Consider the following 26,789-nt stretch of genomic DNA (forward strand, 5'->3'; position numbering starts at 1 on the left):
CAGGTAATTTTGGACTGTATCCTGGAAAATGTTACATTGTATAAACTCTGGGTCCTGTGATAATCCTGTGATAAAATGTTTTTTAGCAAACTGTCAAGGTATTAGGTTCAGAATGCAAATTTTGTTTTTACTTTTGGGGTAATAGATCCAGCCTCAGTACAGCCTCCACCCCTCATTAATACATGATAATTCATATATTGTACAATTCACCCATTTTAAGTGTACAGTCAGTGGTTTATAGTTGGTTAAATGCCTTTGCTGTACTGTTTGGGGTCTTCTCAGTGCTTGCTGATTGCATGGATAACTCAACGAGTAACGGTATAATTTCTTTTTTTTTAATATTTATTTTTTAGTTATATGTGGACACAATACATTTATTTTATTTTTATGTGGTACTGAGGATTGAACCCAGGGCCTCACACATGCTAGCTGAGCGCTCTACCTCTGAGCCACAACCCCAGCCCAGTAATTATATAAGTTCTTATAGAGAATTAAAGAGTCCTGTCTCTCCTGCTCCCTTTCCAGGAATTTTCACTTATAGAGTTCCCTTTTCCTGGTTCCAGAAAATTGGGGTTTCTGTCAGACTGTGTTACCTGTGCTGCTGCTAACACTGTGTAGCCACCCATGGGACAAAGTCAATAGAGAAAATAGAGAAAAGATTAAAAATAAAACAGGAACAGTCAATGTAGTTCAGTTCTCTAAAGTTTTTACTCCCTTCTGTATTCTGCTTGTTTTTATTTATACTTCAGAGTTCTCTGTTTAGTTTCTTTTAGTATTTTGTCCAGGTATTTGAGATAGGTTATGGTAGGACTACTTCATTTTGGCCAAAACCATGTCCTAAAATATATTTGAAAATAAATTTGAATTAAATGTTCATAAAACTGCAGAAATTTTATGTGGTGCATGCCTGTAATCCCAGTGGTTTGTGAGGCTGAGGTAGGACAATCACGGGTTCAAAGCCAGCCTCAGCAAAAGTGAGGTGCTAAGCAACTCAATGATACCCTGTTTCTAAATAAAATACAGTGGTCAAGTGCCCCCGAGTTCAGTCCCCAGTAACAAACAAACAAACAACCACCACCACAACAAAAACCTGCAGAAATTTGAAAACCAATAGACTAGGGAGAATATGTCCCAAATTTTCAGACTAAACTAGCCACATGAACAACCTAGAATTAATCTATAACTAGAATAACTGAGGTAAAATGAGATTAAAAATTAGAACACATTTATTCAATGTGGGTAGATAATATTTATCCTTCAGAAAATGGAATAATGGTGTTCAGTTTTGGGGGGCATGAATTTCAGAGCTTTAAGGGGTTGCTTGTTTAGGGATTATTTTTATATACCTTTAGGGAACTTGGATTAATTTCAGGATTATTTCTTAGGCATAAATTTATAAGATTATTCTCGGGATAATCTCATCATTTAAAATAGTTTTGTTTTAGGAATGAATTTGTCATTTTTCACTTTTCTTCCATTCCCTTTTCTATTAATAACTTACTAATATACTTTTTAGTGTCAAATAAGTCATTTATTAGGGTAGGCTAACTAGTTACTGTGACCATAACAGAAGAATGATCAGTTACAAATTTTACTTGAAAAAGTACTGTTGGGCATGGTGGCACATGCCTGTAATCACAATAATTTGGGAGGATGAGGCAGGAGGATTCTAAATTTCAGGCTAGCCTCAGCAATTTAGCAAGGCCCTAAACAACTTAGTGAGACCCTGTCTCAAAATGAAAAATGAAGAGATTTGGGGATGTAGCTTAGTATTAAACTCCCATTGCTTCAATTCCCAGTCCTGCCCCTCTGTACCCTCTCCCTCCTAAAAATGAGAGAAAACAAAATGCAGTCAGTTTGTAGCTTTTGTAGTAAGATTACATTTAGGAGAGAATCTTAATATCACTCCATCTCTAAAGATTTTTTTATAGTTTGAGTTGGCCACTTTAAAAAATTGTTATTAGGGCCCAGGGATATTGCTCAGTAGTAGAGTGCTTGCCTAGCATGCATGAGGCCCTGGGTTTGATTCCCAACAGTAGAAGAAGAAGAAGAAAAAATGAACTAATAGTATGTAGTCTTTGACAGTATTTTGACAATATTTCTTTGTTTGCTGATTTATATATCACTTGGTTATGTAGCTCAGTGTTAGGAGTACATGCTAGGGGTTGGGGTTGTAGCACAGTAGGTAGTAGAGTGTTTATCTAGCATGTATGAGGCACGGAGTTCTATCCTCAGTACCATATAAAAATAAATAAAGGTATTGTGTCCATCTACAATTTTTTAAAAAGTACATGTTAACATGCACTAAGGCTGAGCTCAGTTCATAGCATCCCCAAAATAATTAGCAAAAAACACCTGGCTTTCTGCTTTACTTTGTTTTTGGCAGTGCTGGGGATTGAATCCAGGGCCTTTGGCATGTTGGACAAGTGCTATATCACTGAGCTACAGCTATAGTCCCCACACAACCGGTTTCTTATCATGAATTGTTTTCCCAAATACTGTGTTGGAAGGGGAATACTGGTGATATGTTGGAAGATAATAGAGCTGGACTATTGTGATACAATTATTCTAGTATCAGGTGGTTTTTTGTTTGTTTTTGGAGTTTTTTTTTTTTTTTTTTTTTTTTGTACTAAAAGAGCTTGGAAAACAATTTAAGGGAATGGAACAAAGAGGTACCTACTATTACCACTGATCTTAGGTAGATGTTACTTTAAAGTTACTTAAATATTATAAAGAGGTGGTGTTCAGGTGAGTTGGATGATTGTATTTGTTTCTTTCTATTACTATAATGAAATACTTGAGTCTATGTACTTCATAAAAAAGGTTTATTTAGCTCACAGTTTGAAGGTTCAAGGGTATGGTGTCACCCTTGACCTGGCTCTAGTAGAGGACTTCATAGTGGATGACATTACAGTGGTAGGAGTGCATATGAGAGGAAGAGATCACAGGATGAAATAGGAAGCTAGATTGCAATTCAGGGATTAGATTTACTCTTTCATAACAACCATCTCTTCAGAACTAACTAGGATCCCATCAATTTCTTTTGAGGGCAGCACCCCTAGTGACTTCCCATTAGTTTTGATCTTTTAAATGTTCACCATTTCCCAGTGTTGCCACATTGATGACCAAGCTTCTAACACATGAAGCCTTGTTGGGTAGGGCACACTCAAACCATATCTGAACCATAGTAGTGATTTATGACCCTTTTAAAAATCTCAGTTTTTCTATTAGAGAGGCAGTATAGCATCATGATTAAGAGCACAGTGGAGCCAGATTATTTGGACTTCATTTCCAGCTCCACCACTTGCTAGGAATGTTTCCACTATAAAATAATGTTAATGAGGGGCTGGGGTTGTGGCTCAGTGGTAATAGAGTGTTTGTCTATCGCATGTGAGGCCCTGGTTTCTATCCTCAGCACCACATAAAAATAAATAAATAAAAACAAAGGTGTTGTCCAACTACAACTGAAAAAATATTTTTTAAAATTGATGTTAATGATGGTGAAACCAGAGTTTTTTTGCTTCTGCTGGCAGGTGGGGTCTGCATAAGCTGCAGGCCTTTGTAGCCAAGAAATGTGTTGTAGGTTTTACTGGTGGACTCTGCCCTACAGTGTTGAAGCAGCTCATCACCAATTTCTTCTTTATGGCTTCTTGTCTCCCAAGGGGGATGAGTCTGTATAAGAGTAGATTTACTTAAGTGTGAATAGAAACAGAACCTCCCACAGGGTGAGAGGGGACCTATTAAGGGGTTGCCACTTGAGTATGTGCTAGTCTAGGGGTTCATATAGCACTTGGGTCCATGTTATTGATCCAAATTTATGCTAATCAGGGTTTAGAAAAGTTCTTATGCTGTTGGTTAGTCCTGCAATCCTATTTAGATTTGCCCCACTTTCATTTTCCTGCCTCTGGTGGGGAAGCAGAATGTTGAAGTTGGCAGATCATGGATGCTCAGGGATTTTGGGCTGTGGCAGCCATGCTGTGTGGGAGTCCCCACCAGCCTGGCCAGGCCTTCAAAGGGTAACAAGTCAGCAGGCCCTGGCTTACCTCCATCTTGGCTTGCAGTGCCTCAGGCCCACATCAGGTGGTAGGTTCCCTGCAGCCATCACCATTGCTCCCTTCCTGCAATCCAGCCCTCCTGGGCCACTGCTCCACGGCTTCTCTGCTGCTTCTCCATGGGGATTAATGAGCTTGCTGTGCAGATCAGCAGTGGGGGAGCTTTGTCAGTAGTAATTATGTAAAATGAAGTTAATACCAGGGGTCATAGTGAGATATACACATACAAAGGGACATATATGTACATATACATATATGGAGAATGAGAGTGCACACACCCTTGAAACTGTGCATGACAAATAATATGTGCTGTGGTTGTTAGGCATAAATATAAGCAATTCGTTCAAAGCAGTTCATTAGGCACTGCTTTGGAGGGTATGCTGCTGGATCTTGTTATATAGTGATGTATAGGGCTGTTATTAGCTTAACAGATTTGCAATTATTTGAATCATGGATACTGTTAACACTTTTCATTGTCTGAATACTTCTAATTTCTAGTGATTTAGATTATTATTTGTGTTATTATCTAGCAAAGGGCTAGCGAGTAATATTCCAAACTCCTTTTGCAGCTCACTTAATTTTGTGAAAAATGGAATATCTCCTTGTCAATGGGATTCAATGAGATTATTTTTGACTTATTAGAAAGTAGTAACTAAAAATGATATGAAAATTGTACTTAGAAGTCCAGATCATAAACAATTGTAGCATTTGTAATAAAATTACATTAGGAGAAAATTTCAGTGTTTGGATCAATACCTGACTTAGCTAATATATGATATTATTTTTTAAGTTTGTATAATATGTAATATAATGAATATCTGGGTTAGAATAGTTATAATTCAGAGGCATAGGATTGTGAAGTGCTTCTTTATTATTTTTAATTTGTTCTAATTTGTTTAATTAGTTCTAATGACAGTGGATGCATTTTGATACATTGTACAAAATGGAACACAATTTCTTCCTCTGGCTGTATACATGGTGTAGAGTCATACTGGTGGTGTAATTATACACGTATACAGGGTGATCATGTCTATCTCATTCTATCATCTTTCCTATCCCCACATCCCTGCCTCTTCCCTCACTCCCCTTTGCACATTCCAAAGTTCCTTCATTCTTCCCTACTCTGCACCCTGCACCCATTATGAATCGGCATCTGCCTATGAGAGAAAATATGCAGCCTTTTTTGGGGGGGGTTTGACTTATTTTGCTTAGCATGATATTCTCCAGCTCCATCCATTAATCTGCAGATGCTATATTTCTGCTATAAACATTGTGAAATATTCACCTAAGACACATTGATGTACATCTATATATATTTGCATATCATAATAAATGCATTTCTCTCTGAGGTAATAACTAGGAGGGTGAGTTATTTGTATCTATTTGTAAAGAATTGTTATGAAGAAAGTGATCATTTGTCAAGGAATCAACCAGTAACATTTAGTATTTGCAATAAAAGAGACTCATTTCTAGAGTTAAAACTGTAATGTGTTTATACTTTTGTTAAACTAGAACAGGATAAAATAAATAGAACAGGATAAAACTTAGAAGCAATGTTTTGAATGTTATCCTTTTTTTCATATTGTAGAAGAAATCCATTCCAATTTTCTGTAACAAGCATTTGTATAGGGTCATTTGTTTTAATTAATTCCTTTAATTCTTAGGATTTTTGTCATCATTTGGATGTTTGTGTCCCTTGCAAATTTCATGTTGAAATTTAATCCCTAATGCAAGAATATAAAGAGTTGGAGCTTTTGGGAGTTGATTAGGCCATGAAGAATCTGCCCTCATGGCTGGAATTGGTACTATATAAAAGGGCTGGAGGGAACTAACAGGGTCCTTTTTGCCCTTCCATTCCTTTTATTATATGATGACATAACTACAAGGCACTATCTTGGAAGCAGAGATTGGGTCCATACCAGACATCAAACCTATTAGTGCCTTGATCTTGGACTTCACAGCCTCCAGTAATTTGGGAAGTAAATTTCTGTGTCCTACATAATATTCCCATATTCCCATTTTTCTGTATTGGGAGGTAGGTGGATACAGAGGTATTACCATTTGGCTCAGAAGTCTTTCTAATGTGGACGAAAAGTTAAAGTAAAGATATAGTTGATAATTTTCCTGTTCTGGTTAGAAGGATAAAAATTTAACAGGATGCCTTTCTTCTCTTTACTGTTTTGCTTGCCAGATGTGAGAGTATAGTGCTTTTATTACCAAGTGACTCCTATACGTCTTCTTGGGAGATGAGGTTGTATAATGAGGCAATAACATCTCCCTGTTTTTTTTTTTTTTGTCTCTAATAAATATAGGCTTCATTTTCTAAGCGTAAACCTTTCTTTTCTATAAACTCTTCATATATAACACACATTAAGGAATTACTGATGTGTGAAAATTAATGTAAAATCTTTAGGTTTGACTTTTTCATTTAAATTAGTTATGTCATTATACTTTAGTAAATGGGGGAGAATCTTGAGGATAAGTGAAGTTTATGTAAACAACCTTTTCTGTTTCCTTCTGTATATCTTAGGTAGGGGCTGTGAGAGAAGAATTGCTTAAATATATTTTAATTTTTGGAGAACATATGACATGCTACTATTCTGTAATTGTTTCTCATTCAGAGAAATAGAAGAGATCTATTGTATTATGATTTCTTTATCAGACTCTTTTATGGTATACTATCTATGCATGTAAACGTTTGTTTTTTCTTTTGAAGTACTGCATTATGGTGATGTTTTTTCTTACTATTATTTAAGAGTGTAACCTACCTGGGAGCCAGCTGTAGTGGATGTCTTCTTCCAAGTAAAGCAGAATTGGTCATTTCTGTACCATCACTACAGGATTGGAATTGATCTGTTTCTACAGTTCTTACTTAGAATGTGGTAGAGATTTTGAATTCTACTTGGGTCCCTGTTCCCATACAGTGCAGGGAATTAAACATAGGGCCTTGGGCATGCTAGGCAACCCTTTATCACTGAGCTATTTTCTGGTTTTAATTTCTGTAAAAGTTATATAGATACTGTATTTCTAGACTTTTCTGTGCTATAGAAAATGTAAGAACTAGAGATAGAAAATTCAAATAACCTCTCAATCACCTATGTAGATATACTTTGGATGGGTTCTGTGTTGGTGTAAATTAGACCCATTGGAAAGACTTGAAACTGTGAAGCTGTCAGTGAAAAAGTACCTTTGTTGAAAATATTCATTTATTTTCTAGTCTATAATTGCTCTTGGGTTAGGGTTTAAATTAAACAAAAATATATTGATACACAGTAGAATTGACCTTTTCTGGATGAATAGTTCTGTGAGTTTAATTGATTTGTTTTACCACCATCACAGTTAGGATTCAGAGTGGTTCTATCTCCAAACTCTCCCTCATGTTATCTTCATATTTACACCTTCCCCTAACCCAGGTAAATGCTGGCACATTGTTCTGATATAGTTTTTTAAGAGTGTGGGGGAGCTCCAAGATGGCGGGCCAGAGAGGGGCAGCATTCTGTGTCGCTCTGTGACCTAGGACTCAAGTAGTGAGAATACTGCTTCCCTGCCAGCGATATTTCTGCTACTGCACAGGAATCACGGCCACTGTGCCTGTGCAGGGCTCTAGGCCTCAGTGTCAGAGTAGGTCTTCCAACTACTTGCAGGACTACTGGGTACCCCAGTGGGGCTATGGGTATCAGCATTTGTATAGAACATTCAGCTACCCACTGGAGCAGAAATCCTGGATGCAGCTCCCACACAGGACACCCGGCAGCTATCAATGTGCAGGATCTCTGACTGCCTCTCCCGTGTGGATCCCTATATACCAATGTGGGGCTCCCCCAGTCGCCTCCATTTTGGGACTTTGCAGCAATGGAGATAGTCCGCTACATGCGGTAGCTTGTTTGCACCTCGGAACTTCACACAGGCTCTGAATACAGTCAATAGCCGCACACTGCATGCCACAGAGCTAGTCTCTGAACTCATCATCCAATGCCATCACCCAGCTCCCCCCACCCAACCCGAGATTCCATTGCTGAAAGCAATCGTCTCCATCTTGGGTCATCTTCATCACCATCTTTAGTGGGGGCAACTTCCAGCTTGGAACTTCTGCTGGCCAGGTACCCAGTTTCTAACTCTCCCCTTTCCCCAGCAGCCGCTAACACGGCACAGTGACCGCTCAACACAAAACAGCTTTCAGCGGGTCAGGTATGCAGTGTGCCCAAAGTGCCACACACAAGAGCCCCAGAGAGAAAGGTCCCATATTAGGAAGCAGTAAGGGAGAGGGTAAGTGTGAGACTAACACAGTTTAGTGACTAACACAGAATCCAGGAGCTGGGAGGTCTTCAGGTGAGATAAGGAAATAAGATGAGGTGCTCACATCATAGGAGCAGGCCCAAAAAGAGATTCTTGAGGTGCAGTCTCTAGGTGCCACACCCCACTTCCAGATTACCTTCACCCAGGACCAACCCTCCTTCCCTGGTTACCTTTACCAACCTGATGGTAAAGATACCAGCTAACAACAGACAACCCCACCTATTGGATGAGAAGGGAAGCAGGAAAGATACTGATCTCCAACCAAAATAATCCTTGTTTCTTTTTTTTTCTCCTTTTCCCTCTGACCGTCACATCCCTAACATGTAAAATCAAGTACCTTGCATGGATTAGGATATTGAGGACTGGGATGACTGAATAGTATATTACAGTTGTGTTATATATATTTTTTTCCCCTCCAATTTTTACTATTTTAACATTTTTTATTTTTCTTAATATATATGTGTGTTCTATGTACTCTGTCTTCTCACTCACTTGTCTGCCCAAAATTATTTCCTCTCTAGTCTTTTGCTACTAACCTTCTTCTTTAGATTTCTCTTTCACATTTTCTAAGATATGATAACTCTATATCTTCACCTCCTGCTTCCTCAGCATATTTTTCAACACCTCGCCCCAGTTGTTTGTTCACTATCAGAAACTGTAAACCCTGATACAAACCCACTGATTATATTGTAGATAATAATTGAATTCACCATTTCTGTACATCGTGACCAAACTATAAACATCTTAAATACAAGTATTTGTTTTTTGGGTTGTATATTGTTTATACTGGGATCTGTTAACATTGTCCTTCCCCTCAAAGGAGAGGTATTGGAACCCTACAGGAGCACTGAAAGCCTATAGGGTAAAAATGGTATGCCTCTGATCCACAGTGCTAGAAGGGAAGACACATGAGCATGAAAAGACAAGGGAGAAAGTGCCCCAGACAAGTCAAGATACGACATTATTAGAATTCATGGCCAGCACAGCAAATGAAATGACAGAGAAGGAGTTCAGGTTGCACATAATTAAAATGTTCTGTGAATTAAAAAGTGATATAAGAGAGCTAATACAGGCTGCAAAAGATAATTTTGACAAAGAACTACATAAACAAATACAGGAAGCAAAAGATTAATAGGGAGATAGAGGTTCTAAAGAAAAACCAAACAAGTCCTTGAAATGAAAGAAACAATAAACCAAATTAAAGATCAATTGAAAGCATCACCAACAGATTAGACCACTTGGAAGACAGGATATCAGACAATGAAGACAAAATATATAATCTTGAAAAGAATGTAGACCACACAGTGAAAATGTTAAGAAACCTTGAGCAGAACATTCAAGAAATATGGGAGTAGCATAAAAGACCAAATTTAAGAATTTCTGGGATAGAGGAAGGCACAGAGTTCCAAACCAAAGGAAAGAACAATCTATTCAATGAAATAATCAGAAAAATTTTCAAACATAAAGAACGAATTGGAAAACCAAATTCAAGAGGCTTACAGGACACCAAATATACAAAATCACAACAGATTCACACCGAGGCACATTATAATGAAAATACCCAACATACATTATAAGGAGAGAATATTAAAAGCCATGAGAGAAAGGAATCAGATCACATATAGGGGGAAACCAATTAGGTTATGTGCAGATTTTTCAACCCAGACCCTGAAAGCTAGAAGATCCTGGAACAACATATATCAAGCTCTGAAAGAAAATGGATGCCAACCAAGAATCTTATATCCAGCAAAATTAAGCTTTAGATTTGATGATGAAATAAAAACTTTTCATGATAAACAAGTTAAAAGAATTTACAGCTAGAAAACGTGCACTACAGAACATCTTCGGCAAAGTATTTCATGAAGGGAAATGAAAAGCAACTATGAAAATCAGTAGAGGGAAGTATTACACTAAAGGAAAAACTAATCAAAGGAGAACCAAGTCAAGTTAACTAACAAAAATAAACAAAAATGGCTGGGAATATAAATCATGTCTCAGTAATAAACCTGAATATTAATGGTCTAAACTCACCAATCAAAAGACATAGGCTAGCAGATTAGATCAAGGGAAAAAAAAGCTCCAACAATATGCTCTCAGGAAAAGACATACACAGACTGAAGTAGAAAGGTTGGGAAAAATCATACCACTTACAAAGAATGTCATATAAATGCAATTATATAATGTGTCCTTAAATTTTTTAAAGAAATTTGTTTTAATTAGTTACATGTCAGTAGAATGCTATCATAGATAGATGGGATATAATTTCTTATCATTCTGAGTGTGTATTTTGCAGATTCATATTGGTCATGTAGTCACATATATACATACAGTAATAATGTCTCTTTCATTCTATCTTTCCTATTCCCACATCCCTTCCTCTTCCCTCCTATCACTTCCCTCTATCTAATCTAAGGTAACGTTATTCTTCCCTAATGCACCACATCTTATTGTGAATTAGCATCTGCATATTAGAGAAAACATTTAGCCTTTGGTTTTGTGGGATTGGCTTATTTAGCTTAGCATGATAGTCTCCAATTCCAACCATTTATTGGCAAATGCCATAGTTTAGTCTTTTTAAAAGCTGAAAAATATTCCACTGAATATCTATACCACATTTTGTTTGTTTGTTTATTTATTTATTTATTTTTAGTTGTAGTTGGACACGATACCTTTATTTGATTTACTTATTTTTTTGTGGTGCTGAGGATCGAACCCAGGGCCTCGAAGTGCTCTACCGCTGAGCCACAACCCCAGCCCCCACACATTTTCTTTATCCAATAATCTATTGTATAACATGTATCCTTTTGAGACTGGCTTCTTCTATTCATTATAATTCCTTGAGTGAAATACTAGTTCCTACCTTTTTATTGCCACATTGTATTCTCTTGTATTCTGAATGTATCATAGGGTTCTTTTTTTTTTTTTTTTTTTGGTAATTTTGATAAAGTCTAGTATAGAAATTTGTTCTTTGTGTTTTTTGGAATTAGGATAATACTGAACTCATAAAATGAGCTGAGAACTGCTCATTTTCCATTTTCTGGAAGGGATTATGTTTATTTGATGTTATTTCTTTCTTAGATATTTAGTAGAATTCACCAGGGAAATTATCTGGGCCTAGAGGCTTGTTTTTTGGAAGGCTTTTAACTACAAATTCAATTTCTTTAAATAGTTCTAGGGTAATTCATGTTATCATCAGTCTCGATAGAGATTTAAATCTTATTGATCTTTTCAGAGAATGAGCTTTTGGTTTTATTGATTTTTTTTTTCTGTTTTACCATTTTATTGATTTCTATTCTTTATATTTTCTTATGTCTATTTTGCATATATTTTGCTTTTTTTTCCTATATTTTTAAGGTAGGAATTTATATTATTGATTTGAGTCCTTTTCTGACAAGCAGTTTAATGTTATATTGCTTTTGCTGTGTATCTCATATTTTAATTATTGATATTTTTAGATTTAGGATTACTATATCATTTTCTGTTACTTCTGTTTTTGTTCTGTAGCTTCTTTCAGTTATTTGAACATTTTTTAGTGTTAAAATTTTAGTTTATTGTTCTTTTGACTGTCTGCTTTTTTAGTGATAGCTCTGGGGATTAGAAAATATATATGTACTTAATTTTTTACTTTTCATTCTACTTAGAATCAATATTTTACTACTTCAAGTGAAAATGAAGAAAACTTAACCACCATGTAGGTTCCTTTTGTTCTTTCTCTTTATGGTGTCATTATCTTGTATTATATCTACGTATATCTTACCAGAAAATGTTGTAAATATTTGTTCCCTTTCCCTTGTAGTACTAGGGATTGTACCCAGGGGCATTTAACTTTTTTTTCCCCTCTTATTTTGAGATAGTGTCTCCCTAAATTTCCAAGGCTGGCTTGGAACTGGCGACCCTCTTCTTGCCTCAGCCTCTTGAGTCACTGGGATTACAGGTGTGTGCCACTGCACCCAGCAAATATTTGCTTTTCTTGTCAAACAGTTTTTAAAATTCAAGGTGAGAGCAGTTCATTATATTTATGCAGATATTTACCATTTTTTCTTTTTCTTCCAATATTCTTGGTGTTCTATTTCCTCTGACTAAAAAACTTCATTTAGTAATTCTTTTAAAGCTGGAAAAGAACTCTTACCATTTTTCCACCTGACGATATCTGATTTTACATTGATTCCTGAAGGATATTTTAGCTAGAAAGAGGAGGGTCTTTTTAGGTTTATAGTGATTTCCTATTTGGCATTTAAAGATATTAATCTGTTTCCTTCTGGCTCATGTGGTTTATTTTTCTTTTTTAAAAATGTTTATTTTTTAGTTGTAGTTGGACACAATACCTTCATTTTGTTTATATGGGGTGCTGAGGATCCAACCCAGGCCTCTCACATGCTAGGCGAGCGCTCTACCTCTGAGCCACAACTCCAGCGCTCATGTGGTTTCTGGTGAGAAATTACAGTCATTTGAATCACTTACCTTTACTTTTTCTCCTAAGTAGTTCATTTTTTAAAAACAATTTGCATCAATTTGACTATAATGTATTCAGGCATGAATTTCATTAAGATTGATCTTTCTGGGGTTGTAAGCTTTTGAGTACATAGTTTTACCAGATTTTAGGAAGTTTCTAGTTTATAATTACTATTTCTTTTTCTTTTCCACTACCACTGCCACCACCACTTCTCTCATTTTCTTATCCTTGGTCTCTGGACATAAATATTAGTGTTTGGTTTGGTGTTTATTGCTTCACAAGTTCCCAAGACTTACTAGTAATCTTTTTCATATTTTGTTTTTGTTTTGATTGGATATATTTCTGTTGTTATATTTTTCAAATGCATTGATTCTTTCCTCTTCATTTCCATTCTGCTATTGAGTCTAGGTAGCATGTTTTTAAATTTCAGTTACTGTATTTTTTAGTTCTAAAATTTCCATGGTTCTTTATATCATCTAATTCTTTTTTAATATATATATATATTTTAGTTGTAGATGAATACACAGTTTCTTTATTTTTATATGATGCTGAGGATCAAGCCCAGTGCTTCACACATATGAGGCAAACTACAGCCCCAGCCCTCATCCAATTCTTAACTGTGATTTGTTTTTAATCTTTGCATTTAAGAATAATTTAAGCTTTTTAATACCCTATTTTAGAAATCATTTTCCACCCTTTAGATAATTTGTGTAGATAATTCGTGTAGATAATTTACCCATTGCTTTAACATTTGTATCATCTTGGTGTTTGTTTCTGTTGATTGTCTTAGTTTGTGCACTACCCAGTAGCCAGTAGTGAACTGCATGAGTGTTTATCTCATATTTTGGTTTTCAGTATCTATGGTATGCTGCTTAGGTTAAATCTACATTTATGTATAACTGAGGGATGAAGTAGGAATTCTTAAACAGATACCATTATTTTCCAAGTTCTTTCCTCTGTTATATTCATGGTATTTTCTGGATCTTTGAGACCCTCTTTTCTATCCTTTGGCTGGAAAGGGCAATTTTCCTCTAATCCATTTTGTATAAACTATGTCTGTATCCATGTGATAGGAAGACAGGAGAAAAACGGACAAAAACGGCCCAGAGTTTCTTTAGTTTGTGAGGATGGTTCCTCTCAGTTTTAGGCTCCTACTGCTGCTTATGTTGTAGCCACCACTACCACCATAGGATTACCTGAAGACTGGCACTTAAGAAATGAGTAAAAGGTAGGAGTGGTTGTGGTAATTATCCTTTCTCCTCTTCAGCACTGAGGGAGTCCTTTCTCATTCCTCAGATAGAGCTACAAGGATTTCCTCCCGTAAAGTTCTCTCTGTCATTACCAGTGTCCGTTTTCTATGTTTCAGGCTCCATTAAGCCTAGACCAGGGGTTTCTGGGTGGGGAAAACGGTAAACTTACTGTCAGTTTGATGATATATTGGATTCTGGTCTCTTCCCCAACCCTCCTATTATTTATATATATATATATATATATATATAGTACCAGGGATTGAACCTAGCAGTGCTTTTACCTCTGAGCCTCATCCTCAGTCCTTTTTTATATTTTATTTACAGACAGGATTTTTCTTAGATGTGTAGGGCCTCATATTAAGTTGCTGAGGCTGTCTTTGAACTGGTGATCTTCCTGCCTCAGCCTCCTGAGCCACTGGAATTATATGTGTATACTACTGGGCCCAGATGTTATTTACTTCTTAATCTTCATTTCACTGCTCCATTCATTCTGTTTGGGTCTTTATAGTTTCATTCAGTGAAATTAGCAAATTGGTGTGTGTTTATTCCAGAACTGGAACTCTTGTCCTCACTTTTTACATATTTTAGAATGAAATGGCACCTTGAATCTCTTTATGGTCATAGTTAAAAGCAGATTGTGAATTATATTTTATCATTTTTTCCAAAATATATATGGTCCTATCATATGTAACAGTGCAAACTCTTGAGAAGAAGGTGCTACATTAAATGAAGAAGAATATAGGACAATTAATTTCTCTTTTAGTTTTCATGAACTCTATAACAATTATAATACTTTTGGAAAACTTTCTATTTTCAAATCAACATATATACTCTGCCTGAAGTTTTGTGAAGATCTTTTATTCATTAATTTTAATCATTAAAAATATTAGTTAAATAATCATTTAAATAATCATAAATAAATAATTATTTAAAAAATAGTTAAATTCATTTAAAAATAATTAGTAATTAAGACATTGGTCATCATATAACATAGCATGAAGGAACATGCTTCATATTTTGGACTATTTTGGCACTTACTTGCTATTGCAGATACTGGGCAAGAATTTTAGAAATGTTCTGAGACTTAGCTTCAATTTATGGATTGATAAATGAAATTCATTTTGTTGTAAGACCTATAAGCATGGACAACGTTAGGTTCTTAATTTTCAGTTTGTTTGGTAAGAAACAATATCAAAGATTAGTCATTGATCAATAAAAGATTATTCATTGATAAATAAATTCTTGGTCAAAAAAGATCTTTTCTGAGTATAGCCCAGATCAGAGGAATTGAATATGAAAGGTTTGTAGAAATTGCTGTTGTCTATTAATTGCCAATAATCAACCAAATTACTGATAATCTTTTCAGAAATTGAACTAGGAAGTATTTCCAGGAACTCATGTGCAGAGGAACTGAAAGCAGAGCATGTAAATGAGTCCATTACAAAAAAAAAAAATTATTCAATGTTTGTTTTATCTATCAAAGTTTTCCTATTTTTTGGTGGTTATAAAGTTGCTGTGAAATAGAGCTGTTGATAGAAATGAAAATACAAAAGAAGTAAGTATGGCTGTGCTGCAACAAAACTTTATTTACAAAAACAGCTAGATTTTCATTTTTCAGGTCTGTTAGATAGTAGCCTTCCCTGGACATCAATAAGAGTCTTTCTTATGGTTCCGCAGGAAAATCATTTTCTTCAAGGAAGGACCTAATATTTTAGTAAATAAGTGAGAAGTGCTCAGCGGTTTTATGGAGGGCTTGAAGTGGATGATTCTACACTAACAGTAATGGTCAACATTTGAATGCTTATTATTGCAAGACAATAGTGCCCAGGTTATTATTGAAGTATATCAGTCAGAGTGCCTCACTGAATATCTGAATTTTATTGAATTCAGTGTTGAATTGGGAGACTTGTTTGACTTTGATAGAGGGCTGGAGATAAAGGATAGAGAGGAATAGATTATCTAAGAGAGGTTCTTATGAGTTATTTGAGAACCTTATGTTAAGATTTAGATGTGAGGTGTCCCCCCAAAAGCTCACCTGTGAGACAAGCGAGATGGGAAATGATTGGGTTATGAGAGACTTAACCCAATCAATTAATTAATCACCTGATGAGATTGAGTGGTAACTGAAGGCAGGTGGGGTGTGCCTGGAGGAGGTAAGGCATTGGGGGCATGGTTTTGGGGTACATATTTGTATCTGGCAAGTGGTAATCTCTCTCTGCTTCCTAATCATCATGTGAGCTGCTTCTCTCTACCGTGCACTTCTACCATTTTGTTTTGCCTCACCATGAGCTCCCAAGGAATGGAGCCTGCTGTCTATGGATTGAGGCCTCTTAAACTGTGAGCTCCCAAATAAACTTTTCATCCTCTATAATTGTTCTGGTCAGATCCTTTAGTCACAGCAGCAAAAAAGCTGACAAACACCTTAGTCATACAAATCAACAAAGTATTTAGCATCTGCATGAAATGTGCCTTGTTCTTGTCTTAATTATGCCCAACACAGAGGCAGCTCTCACTTTTCCCCAGAATCTCTTTCATTCAGCGCTGGCTCCCATTTTTCATATCAGTGCCCTTTAGTGATAGATTCTGCAATGGCAGGATTAGATTTGAGACTGGGTAGTAATTTTCTTTATGGTCCTTTGTATGTCCCAATTATTTTTTTCTTTTTATCCTGAGAATCTGATTCTATCCTTTTAATAAAATATTAGTAGAAGTTGATCAGTTTAGTTGTTCAGAAATGTTTTAACTTTTTGCCTTTTACTTTAGGGAAAATGAAGAGAATGGGCAGGTAGCAATTTTATTGCCCTTCCCATTTCTCTTTCTAGTACTAGTATCAATAGCCATTTATTACACTGGAGCTTGGATTTGAAGCTAGGCCTATTGGACTCTAAAATTTGTAGTAATCACCAGCATGTAGATACCATTAGATGCCATGGACTTACTTGAAGGACAGTAGTAGGAAGCAGGCAGGGAAGATTTTGAAGTAAACTAGAAAGGACTTTGGAAGGAAAAAAAGGTAAAGAGAAAGAAGAAAATTTAAAATTTCAATTTTAAACTGTACCAGGTTAAGCTAAAAAGCTTAGTTTATATTACCAAGGTACCTCTGATTCCTTCTCTGATTTCTTGAAACTTTAGATGCCCAATTAACTGTGAAAATAAAACATACTTAAGAATCCCAGATATAACTTGAAACATTTTCTTAAATAACTGAACTGCTTAGTATAGTAGCCAGTAGGATATTGACTTTTGAAATTTAAATTCATTAAAATGTCAGTAAATTTAAAAATTTGTTTTCTGATACTACTCATATTTAATATTGCTTCATAGAGTAATTTCTTTTGGGGCAGCACTATTCTAGAGAACTGAAAATTTTCAACATGCTGCTGTTATTTGAATGGGTAGCAATATCTGGCCTAGGATTCTTACTTCCATGTATTCCATGGTTCTTGTGGAAAAAAATGAGTGTGGAACTCCTAAAAATTGATTTGTACCTGTAGTTTCTTTTTTCTTTTTATCTCCCAAATTTCAAACTTCAGTGGCTTCTCATAAAATTTAAAAATCAGACTGTTCCCCCCAGATTTTGCATTAGTATATTTCAAATATTATTTCCAGTACATAATAGAGATATTATTATTATTTTTTCATTATAATGCGTATAATGAAATGGAAAAGAGCAACTAGTAGATAGAAGTATGTTAGAACATTATATCAGGTATAACAGACTAAAAAGGTATTTTAACTTGGAAAGGTAAAGTCTGGGAAAGCCATTAAAGATTAAAATTCATTAAGTTAAAATCATCAGAAAAGTAAACAGTTTATTAAAAATCTTAAATGATCATCTATTATCTGAAATTTATTTGAAGTAAATTTAGAACCATCAAAAGAAAATTTAGTTATATTTATAATTAATTTATAATTTACTTACAGAGCTTAGCAGAAGTAATAATAAGTAGTGTAGGAAGGATTTGACTTGTTTATAGAACCATAGATAGTAAATAGCCCCAAATTGGGATATGTCTAACTCTTTTAGATAACCACAAAGAACAATAATCCTACCCACTTATAGCTTATCTCTTAGGTCTTCTATTACTGGCTAGGACTGTAGCTTTGTGTGGTATTCCTGCATTTCTATTACTGGAAATTCAAAGAAAAGCTGATATTCAAAAGCCTGGATTCTTGGATCAGAAATTGGAGTCCAGGCAGATACAGCAGATAAACATGAACAAGTTAAAAGTTCATAAGTTGTGCTGTGCGTGGTGACACACACCTGTAATCACAGTGGCTTGGGAAGCTGAGGCAGGAGGATTGTGAGTTCAAAGCCAGCCACTAAGCAACTCAGTGAGACCCTGTCTCCAAGTAAAATATAAAATAGGGCTGGGGATGTGTCTCAGTTGTCAAGCGCCCCCGAGTTCAAACACTGGTAACACCCCTCCACCCCAATCCCCCTGCAAAAGATTATAAGTTATTGAACTGAAACTTAAGAAAAAAAGATTAAAAAGTTTAGACAAGTCTACTGAGCAGAGTGTGGTAGTGCATAACTATAATCCCACCTACTTGGAATGCCAAGGCAAGAGGATCACAAATATAAGACCAGTCTTGGCAACTTAAAATTGGTTGAGATATGGCCATGTTGCTACGTGTTCCTAGGTTATATTGATGCTGTTTTTACAAAAAAAAAGTCTAATGAAATGCTAAGACCCTTATTAGTTTAAAGTGTTAATATGGCATAATCATTTTTCAGATATAAAAGATTATTAATACAGGAAGAAGCACACAACTTCTAAAAGTTTGAAGTGCTTCTGTAGTTTTTAAAGCATATTTTTAATAGAAGGGAAAGCTTGTGTGCTTTACTACATGAGACTTAGAGAAGACAGTTCATTCATTATAAAATGTAAATTATAATTTATAAATATGAATGCTATTCTTAGAGGAGAAAATTTGAAAATAGCATAGGTGAGACAAATTATGTATATAGAGATAATCTACTACATCTTCTGAAAATTTGTTAGATTTTTAAAATATTGTGTCAATTTTCAGATTGATGTTTTTATCACATTGATTTAAATAGTTTTTATTAAAATTATTTAGAATAATGGGAGAGATATGGTAGTATGATATGAGCAGAAATTAAAAATTATATGCAATTATTGACCATATGGGAGCACAGTATGACTCTAAAATCAACTAAGTTGGGAAGTTGTTTAGAGCATTGCTTTTCAGGCTTTAAAGTATATTGATTTTGTACAGAGCTTAAAATGCAGATTTGGATTCACTACGTATTTGATGGTTCTTGAGATATCCTGAATTTGTAACAGGTTCTTAGGTTATATTGATGCTTTCTTTCTGCATAAATAACAATGAGAGTAAATGGTTATGTTTTTTTTTTTTTTTTTAAGTAGTCCTCTCTATGTAAGCAACTTTATCATTCTATTTGCTTGAATGAAAATCCTTTGAAATTATCCTGGACTCTTGCTCTCTAACGAATGCCTTTCATCCAGTCGATCATCAGATTCTCATGGCCAAATTTTCAAAACACAACTGAAGTCTGAGCACTTTCTATTGTCTTTGTTACCACTCTGGTACAAAGCTATGACATCTTTTTTTTGTAGATTATTAGAGTAATCTTGCTGGCTTCTACTTTCCCCCTTGGTATTACTTCTGCTCAAAACTGCCTAAGGGGCCCATCTCTCTCAGAGAAGAAGCCATTGTATTTACTTTAGCTTAGAAAGTGCTGCATGATCTTGTCTTCTGTTACCTCTCTGTTCTCACCTACTGCTATTCCTGTTTGGCTCTATTCTAACCATACTCTTCTGTTTCTTGTTCCTTGTACATAACAAAGCTGCTTCTCTGAGTACTTTCACATTTGTTCTTCTCTACCTGTAATGCTTAGCACTATACATGCAACTTTTTCTCTTTTGCTTCTTTTACACTGCCAGTTCAAACGTCATTTTATAGAGAGGCTTTCACTAAACACTCTGTAAAATAGCAGTCTCCCTAGTTTCTCACTCTTTTTTATTTTTTTAGCTCCACTGTTGTTAATTTTTTTCTATAGCATTTTCAGCTTCTGTTATAATAGATATTTTAGTTATTTTGTCTCCTTTACTAGAGTAGACAGGCAAGGATTTCTGTTTTTGTTCAGTGCTGAACTTAGTGAATTGACTATAGTACTCAATAAATCTTCGAGTTTAAACAAAACCCATAAGAGGACATTGACTTGCTTGAATATCTTCATTGATAGGTTATATTATTGCCTCTCAGAATAGTCCATTCCATTTTAAGATAACTGCTCACATTCTTCTTAAGGTTTCTGTTTTTCCAGGCTTACCACTTTATTTGTCCGTAAATGATAGGGTTTCTAAGGCTGTAGCCATTTTTGTCATCTTTCTTGGACATTTATCTTCGTGTTGTTTGTCTCTAAAGAATAGCACCAGAACTAAAACAGATACCGCAAATGTAGGCAAAGAATGAGAAGTTGTCCTCTTGTTTTGATGTTCTACTTTTATTAAGGAAGATTGATTGAATTAAGTCTTTTTTTTTTTTTTAAAAAAAACTGACTTTTGGTTCATTTTGAGCTTTAAATCACTGCAATCTTTATGTTATTTTCACATTTGCTGGGCATGGTGGCACACATAAATCCTAGTGGCTCAGGATGCTGAGGCAGGAGGATCGTAAGTTTGAAGCCAGCCTCAGCGACTTAGTGAGGCCCTAACAAACTTACTGAGACCCTGTCTTAAAATAGAAAGAGCTGGGATGTAGCTTAGTGGTAAAGTATCTCTGGGTTCAATCACCAGTTACCATACCCCCAAATATTTATTCTTAACATCTGCTACTAAGTTTCTTGTTTTGCAGTTGGTTTTGTAAACAGAAGAGTGACTTTATTTAACCAAACAGGAAATTTTCCTAGGCAAGTCATACTTTTAACGTAGAAATTAGCATGTGTATATAATTTTAGAAAATAGGAAAATTGCGTCAGATACATAGGAGAATCATAATTGATAAATTGGGGAATTTGTTGTGTTTAGATACCTACAATGTCTGTATTCAGATGGGTTTTTGCAGTCATGTGTTTTACATAATTTCAAGAAGGATATTGAGAATTGATTTTTAAAACTATTTTTTCCTCATAAATTTCTTCCCTTTGACAACCAAATTAATTTCCTTTCCCATGTTTCTCTTTCTCTCTCTTTCCTTATAAAAATTACCATTTTCCTAGTTGTCTAGGCCAGAAAAATAATTTGACTCCTTCCCCATGATTGCTTTTTTTTTGGTACTGGGGATTGAACTCAGGGGCACTCTGAGCCACATCTCTAGCCATGTTTTGTATTTTTATTTAGAGACAGGGTCTTACTGAGTTGCTTAGCATATTGCTATTTGCTGAGGCTGGTTTCCACTCACAATTCTCCCGAGCTGTTGGGATTACAGGCATGCACCCCCACACCTAGACCCATAATTGCTTACTGAATCTCAGAAATTATTCATCTGCTCTTTAATTTTCTGGTTTTCTAATTCACATTCAATTACTTGAGCTATGCAAATTATTCTGCTTCTAATCTCTCCCCTCTGTAATCCATTCTATACTTTCTCACATAGCAATCTTTAAAACAATAAATTTATATCTGTGTCTGTCCATCTGTCTGTCTGCCCTTCTGTCTGTCTCTGATATTTTTGTAATAGTGGGCATCAAACTTGGGGTCTTGCATATGCTAGGAAAGTGCTCTACTACTGAACTACATCCATAGCCACTTCTCATCAGAGATCTGTCTATAATCTAGTTTGTTTTACAGTGCATTGCCTATTTTTTTTATTGCCCCTCATTGTGAAATTTCAGGTGCAATTCTTGGCTTATATGCCCATCCTGTTCCAGTATACACAAATATACATACTTTCATTTACTGACTATTCTTGTCAGATTGTCTTAGCTAATTTCTATTTTATTTCCTTATACTGTGTTGCTTCATAAATGCTTTAAGTTCCTCAACATGTGACTTATTGGCTTCCCTGAAAACTCCATTTCAGGTTCATCTCTTTTTCCTATGTTTGGATTGTATTTTTGTCATAGAATTTATCATTTAGCTTTTATTTAATAGTTAGATAAGGCTTTTCTTTTCAATAAAACTGTTTGCTTTTTTTTTCTTGCAAGTACTATAAAAGAATACTGGATTACCCACAGACTGGCTTGGTTTGTACTGCGTTCTTTTATGTGTAATTTCTTATAATTCATAATTAATTTTTTAATAAATTATTATTGAGAGAAGTAAAACAAAAATTCTTTATTGTAATTCATCCTATAGGAAATTCTTTTCCAAGGAGAAATGAAGAAGAAAACTGTATATACCCTAAATGTGGGAGAACAGGAGTATGAAGATATGGAAGGTAATGTTTTGTTTTTATAAAGCTTGTCTGTTGAAAGCAAAACTTTGTGTTTCTACATATTTATTTGTATGCATGTCAAAATACACAAAGAGTTTTTTGTTTTTACTTGTTTTTGTTGTTAAACTCTAAAGTAAACTAAAGAGGTGTACATTTTTTTTCAGCCTCTTTAATTATTCTCTTTTAATTCTGTTCTGGATTTTAATTAGTATGTTAGACCTTACTTCTAGCTCATTTCTTAGCCTCTCTGTCATTATTATATATCTCCTTTTCTGTCTTCTAGAACCTAGATAGTTTCTTCTTCCAGTTCAGAAGTACTCTTTTCTTCTTGGTCTGATCTGCTGTTTAGTTATTCTTCACGATATTTAACAATTCTGCTTTTTGAAACCAGTGATTTTGGTTTTTGCTAATTTTGTTTTTGCTGATTCTTACTCATGGTGGCTAATTTCCTTAGATTTGTTAATGTTTGATTAGAATTTGATATTTGATAAATTTAATGTGTGGAATCCTGAATGCCTAATTTAGGGATTCTTTCCTCTACAGGAATTATATGTGACTTGCTTCTTCCTAGATCCATGCTGGAACACCTTAGCCCGCTCTTGACTTAGTCCTAGAGTCTCTGAGTATTACTGTTAGTTCTTCTACCTGGGAAGGCTTGGTCTCCAGATCTGAACATTAGTATGGATATTCATGCCCAGAATAATTGCAGCTTTTCATTTGCTTACTGTACACTGTTCATATTTCAGCTATCCATTCCTTTATTTATACTAAATTTTAGAGTTTTTTTAAATTCTGAGTCAGCAGTGCATGCAAAGTTGTTTATCATAGGAAAGGCTGAAAACAATTTTATGTCCATCAATAAAAAATGAAAAAACAGAATAATCTGTATAGTTGTTGCGGTGTGTGAATGGAAGGAAATGTATTAAGGCTTTCTTTTCTATGCATTAGAAAAATCTTTGGAAAGACACAGAAGAAACTTAACAGTTGTTACTTGGTTGGATAGAACTAGATGGGTGGAGATAAGTTTGAGTGAAGATTTACCACTATAGCCATTTTTACTTTTAAAAGTTTGAATCCTAAAAATTATTCATTTTAAAAAAAAGAACTTAGGAGACATCATCCAAGTGCAATATTTATTTTCAAAAAAATTAAAAATCTTAACACTTATAGATACCTGATTATATTACTGAATTACTAGCTTATTAAGTATAATAATAGTAGTGGTTATTTTTAAGAGAACCAATTATGCATATATATACATACACACATATATATACACACACTATAATAAATATAGCTGAAATAATATGAAAAAAATTAATTATTATTTTAAAATTCATTAAAACTAATTGAAGTTCTTTTACTACCCCATTAAAAATAAAGTGGCAGGAGGTGTAGCTCAGTGTTAGAGCATGTGCTTAGCATGTTAAGATGCTGGGTTCAGTTATCAGCAATCCCCTATATGTATACAGAAATGCACACAAGACACGTGCATGCCAAAGTAATTAATGTTGGGCTATTGGACTTAAGGACTATGTTTGTTACTTATCTAAGATCTAATTGTTTTGTAATAGGAGGGCCCTTAGAGTATCTAGTCTACCATATTGCTATAGAAATAAGTTTTTTTTGTTTTAGAGGACTTGAAAACACATTTGGTTGTTTTACTCTACAGGTGAAGAAAACAGAAATGGTACTGCTACCACTGGTCTGTTTTACAGTGAAGCAGATAGATGTCCAATATGTCTTAATTGCCTATTAGAGAAGGAAATTGGTTTTCCAGAAAGTTGTAATCATGTCTTCTGTGTGACCTGTATTCTTAAATGGGCAGAGGTAAGTCTGAGAATAAGAATTAATATGGTTGATACATTACTGAATTTTAATTCCCTAGCATGATTTAATTTAACCTAAAGAGTTGATACTATATTTCATGAATTATTTCACAGTAATGAATTTCCCTAGTACTTTGGACAAATTTCTCAGTATTATTAAAGGTCTCTCATTATATTTCCTTATAATTTTTTTATTCAGCTTTTTATTCATTTACAATTAAAGAATTTTAAGTGCATTTCTTTTTAAAAAATTTTTAAATTCAATTATTTATTCTAATTTCTTAAACATGATGGCAGAATGCAATTCATTTCATATTACACATAAAGAGCACTTAAATGCATTTCTTTAAAAAAAAGAAAACCTTACAGAAGAGCAGATGAAACTCTAGTATGATAACATCTGTTTACTACTAATAACACTTCTGTCTGCTTTTTGTTTGATTTTTTCAGAGAATTTTCACATAGGTTATTTGATTTCTTTATATCCATCTTGTGGATTAACCAGAGCAGATGTAATAGTGTTTTTTCATTTTACAACTGAGGAATTTTAGATTTTATATTCTATTACTTGACCAAGATCTCAAAACTTAAGAAGCAGTATAAATTTAGAATTAAGTTTTCTAATTTCTGTTTTTAACTTAGTAGCAAGTAATTTCAGAGTTTGAGTTAGGTATACTGATTCTTCATGGAGTGTAACTGATTAAGGAACAGGACTTTTGATGTATTGTGTTCACTCCCTTTGGGCCAAGTACTTTGAAGGAAATATTCATTATAATCCCCATTGTTATTAGTTGTTAAATAAAAATTCATTGTTCTTCATATTAATCATGTTGTACTTTCTGAGTTAGTATTTTGTCATTGTGTAAAAATTAGTAAAAAAAAAATAGATGTGTTTCAAAAATAATTTGAACATTAACTGCATTCAGTTGTTCAGTGTCCCTAAATACCATGGATATAATTGTATTTACATAATTGGGATTTTACTTATCTTGTCCTTAATAGTGTGGAAAGGAGAAATGACTTTATTTATACTGCCTTTCTGACTGAGTTCTGGAAAAAGGGAAGAAAAGGTTTGTTATGTTAATTGAATTCATAATAGCATACATAGAAGCTTTTAATTTAGGTTAAAACTTAAACCAGTCTTTGATGAGAAATGACTAAGGATAGTTGAAAATATATTTTGGGGAAAAGTATTTTGAGTTTTATGGAGTTAATATGATTGATAAATCTTGATGATTTTGCAGGAGTATTGACTAATGAAATAAGAATGCGTATTTTTCTCTGCCACTAAACTAAAGTTGTGTTGTATTTATTGCATCTTGGTTACTTTTTGATGAATTTTTTTAGAAAGGATTTTGCCACTGGGTGCAATGGCACACTCATGATATCCCAGAGATTCTGGAAGGCTGAGGCAGACAAATCATAGGTTTGAGGCCAGCCTCTACAACTGTGAGACCCTGTCTCAAAATAAGAAAGGACTGGGAGTGTAGCTCAGTGGTAGAGCACCCCTGGGTTAAATTCACATTACCACCATTTCCCCCCTTTCCCCCCACCAAGATTTTGCTTCAGGTAGAGAAGCACCATTACTGGGTGGATGGAAGATTTCAGTTCAGTGCTTTTCATGATTATATTCAGTGACCGATAATTGTGAACTTCAAAAATAATCTGAATATGTATTTTTCACTTAAGAAAGTAGAATGTATAGACATGGTCCTCTGTCTTTCCTTACCACACCAAGTTCATCTTTCAATACAACCGTAAGCTTTAACGGTTGTATGTTGAGAAGTGGTGATTGCTAGATTCTGTAGACTATCCATGTTTTCCACCTTATTAGACAAGTTAGCAGTAAACTTAATTGTGTGTTAATTGTTGAATATTTAATACTTGATATCGTAAGTATTGTAGTCAACATCTTTCTTGAATGCAGTAATTTCCTCTTGAGTTATTCTTTTGGACATGAACATTTTATTAAAGTGAAATTGCTTCTTAAAACAAGTACTTAACTACTTTGCTACTATCTTAAGTTATGCTGGGGGGTTAGAGTTGTGGAATTTGTTAAACAAAGTAATTAATTTTGAAAGGGGAGAATAATTCTGAATTATTGTGTTGTCCTTAGTGGGAATAGCAGCCATCAGTTGAATAAATGGTTAAGTTATGTAGTAGCAAGAGGACAGTCTACTAATAAATTGTTCATTATAAATTATGAATGAATGCTGTTTTACCAAGTCACTTAGGCTTTAAACTAATATTTAATTGAATCTTCTGTGATAAAAATTAGATGTGTTTTAAAATATATCAGTACTTTGACAAATAGAATCAGATTTTAAGCTCACTAGGTTTTGTGTTTTTTTTTTAACATCATAAGTTCTTTTCTCTCATTTTCCTCAGCTGCCTTCTGTTTAAAAGAGAGGTATGCAGTTTACTTTAGATGCCAGGATTGGGAATAAGTATATATATTTAGAGTCTACATGCATGCATTATGCTAATAGTGCTCTTATACATCCTTTCATTTAATTAACTTTTAATTTGCTATGTTAATATT

General features: G+C 34.5%; 1 protein-coding gene across 4 annotated transcripts in view; it reads left to right on the forward strand.

Moving 5' to 3' along the window:
* The window catches only part of Scaf11 (SR-related CTD associated factor 11), an 80,320-nt gene that overhangs the window by 12,775 nt on the left and 40,756 nt on the right, over positions 1 to 26,789 (forward strand). For all 4 annotated transcript variants that reach the window (XM_026400628.2, XM_026400627.2, XM_026400625.2 and 1 more), the window contains exons 2-3: positions 22,340 to 22,421; positions 24,091 to 24,248. In XM_026400628.2, coding sequence (XP_026256413.2) covers positions 22,361 to 22,421; positions 24,091 to 24,248 — 219 coding nt within the window. In that variant the 5' untranslated portion in view covers positions 22,340 to 22,360. The remainder of the gene's footprint in view (positions 1 to 22,339; positions 22,422 to 24,090; positions 24,249 to 26,789) is intronic.

This window comes from Urocitellus parryii, chromosome 5 (assembly GCF_045843805.1).
Source record: "Urocitellus parryii isolate mUroPar1 chromosome 5, mUroPar1.hap1, whole genome shotgun sequence".
Taxonomy (NCBI): domain Eukaryota; kingdom Metazoa; phylum Chordata; class Mammalia; order Rodentia; family Sciuridae; genus Urocitellus; species Urocitellus parryii.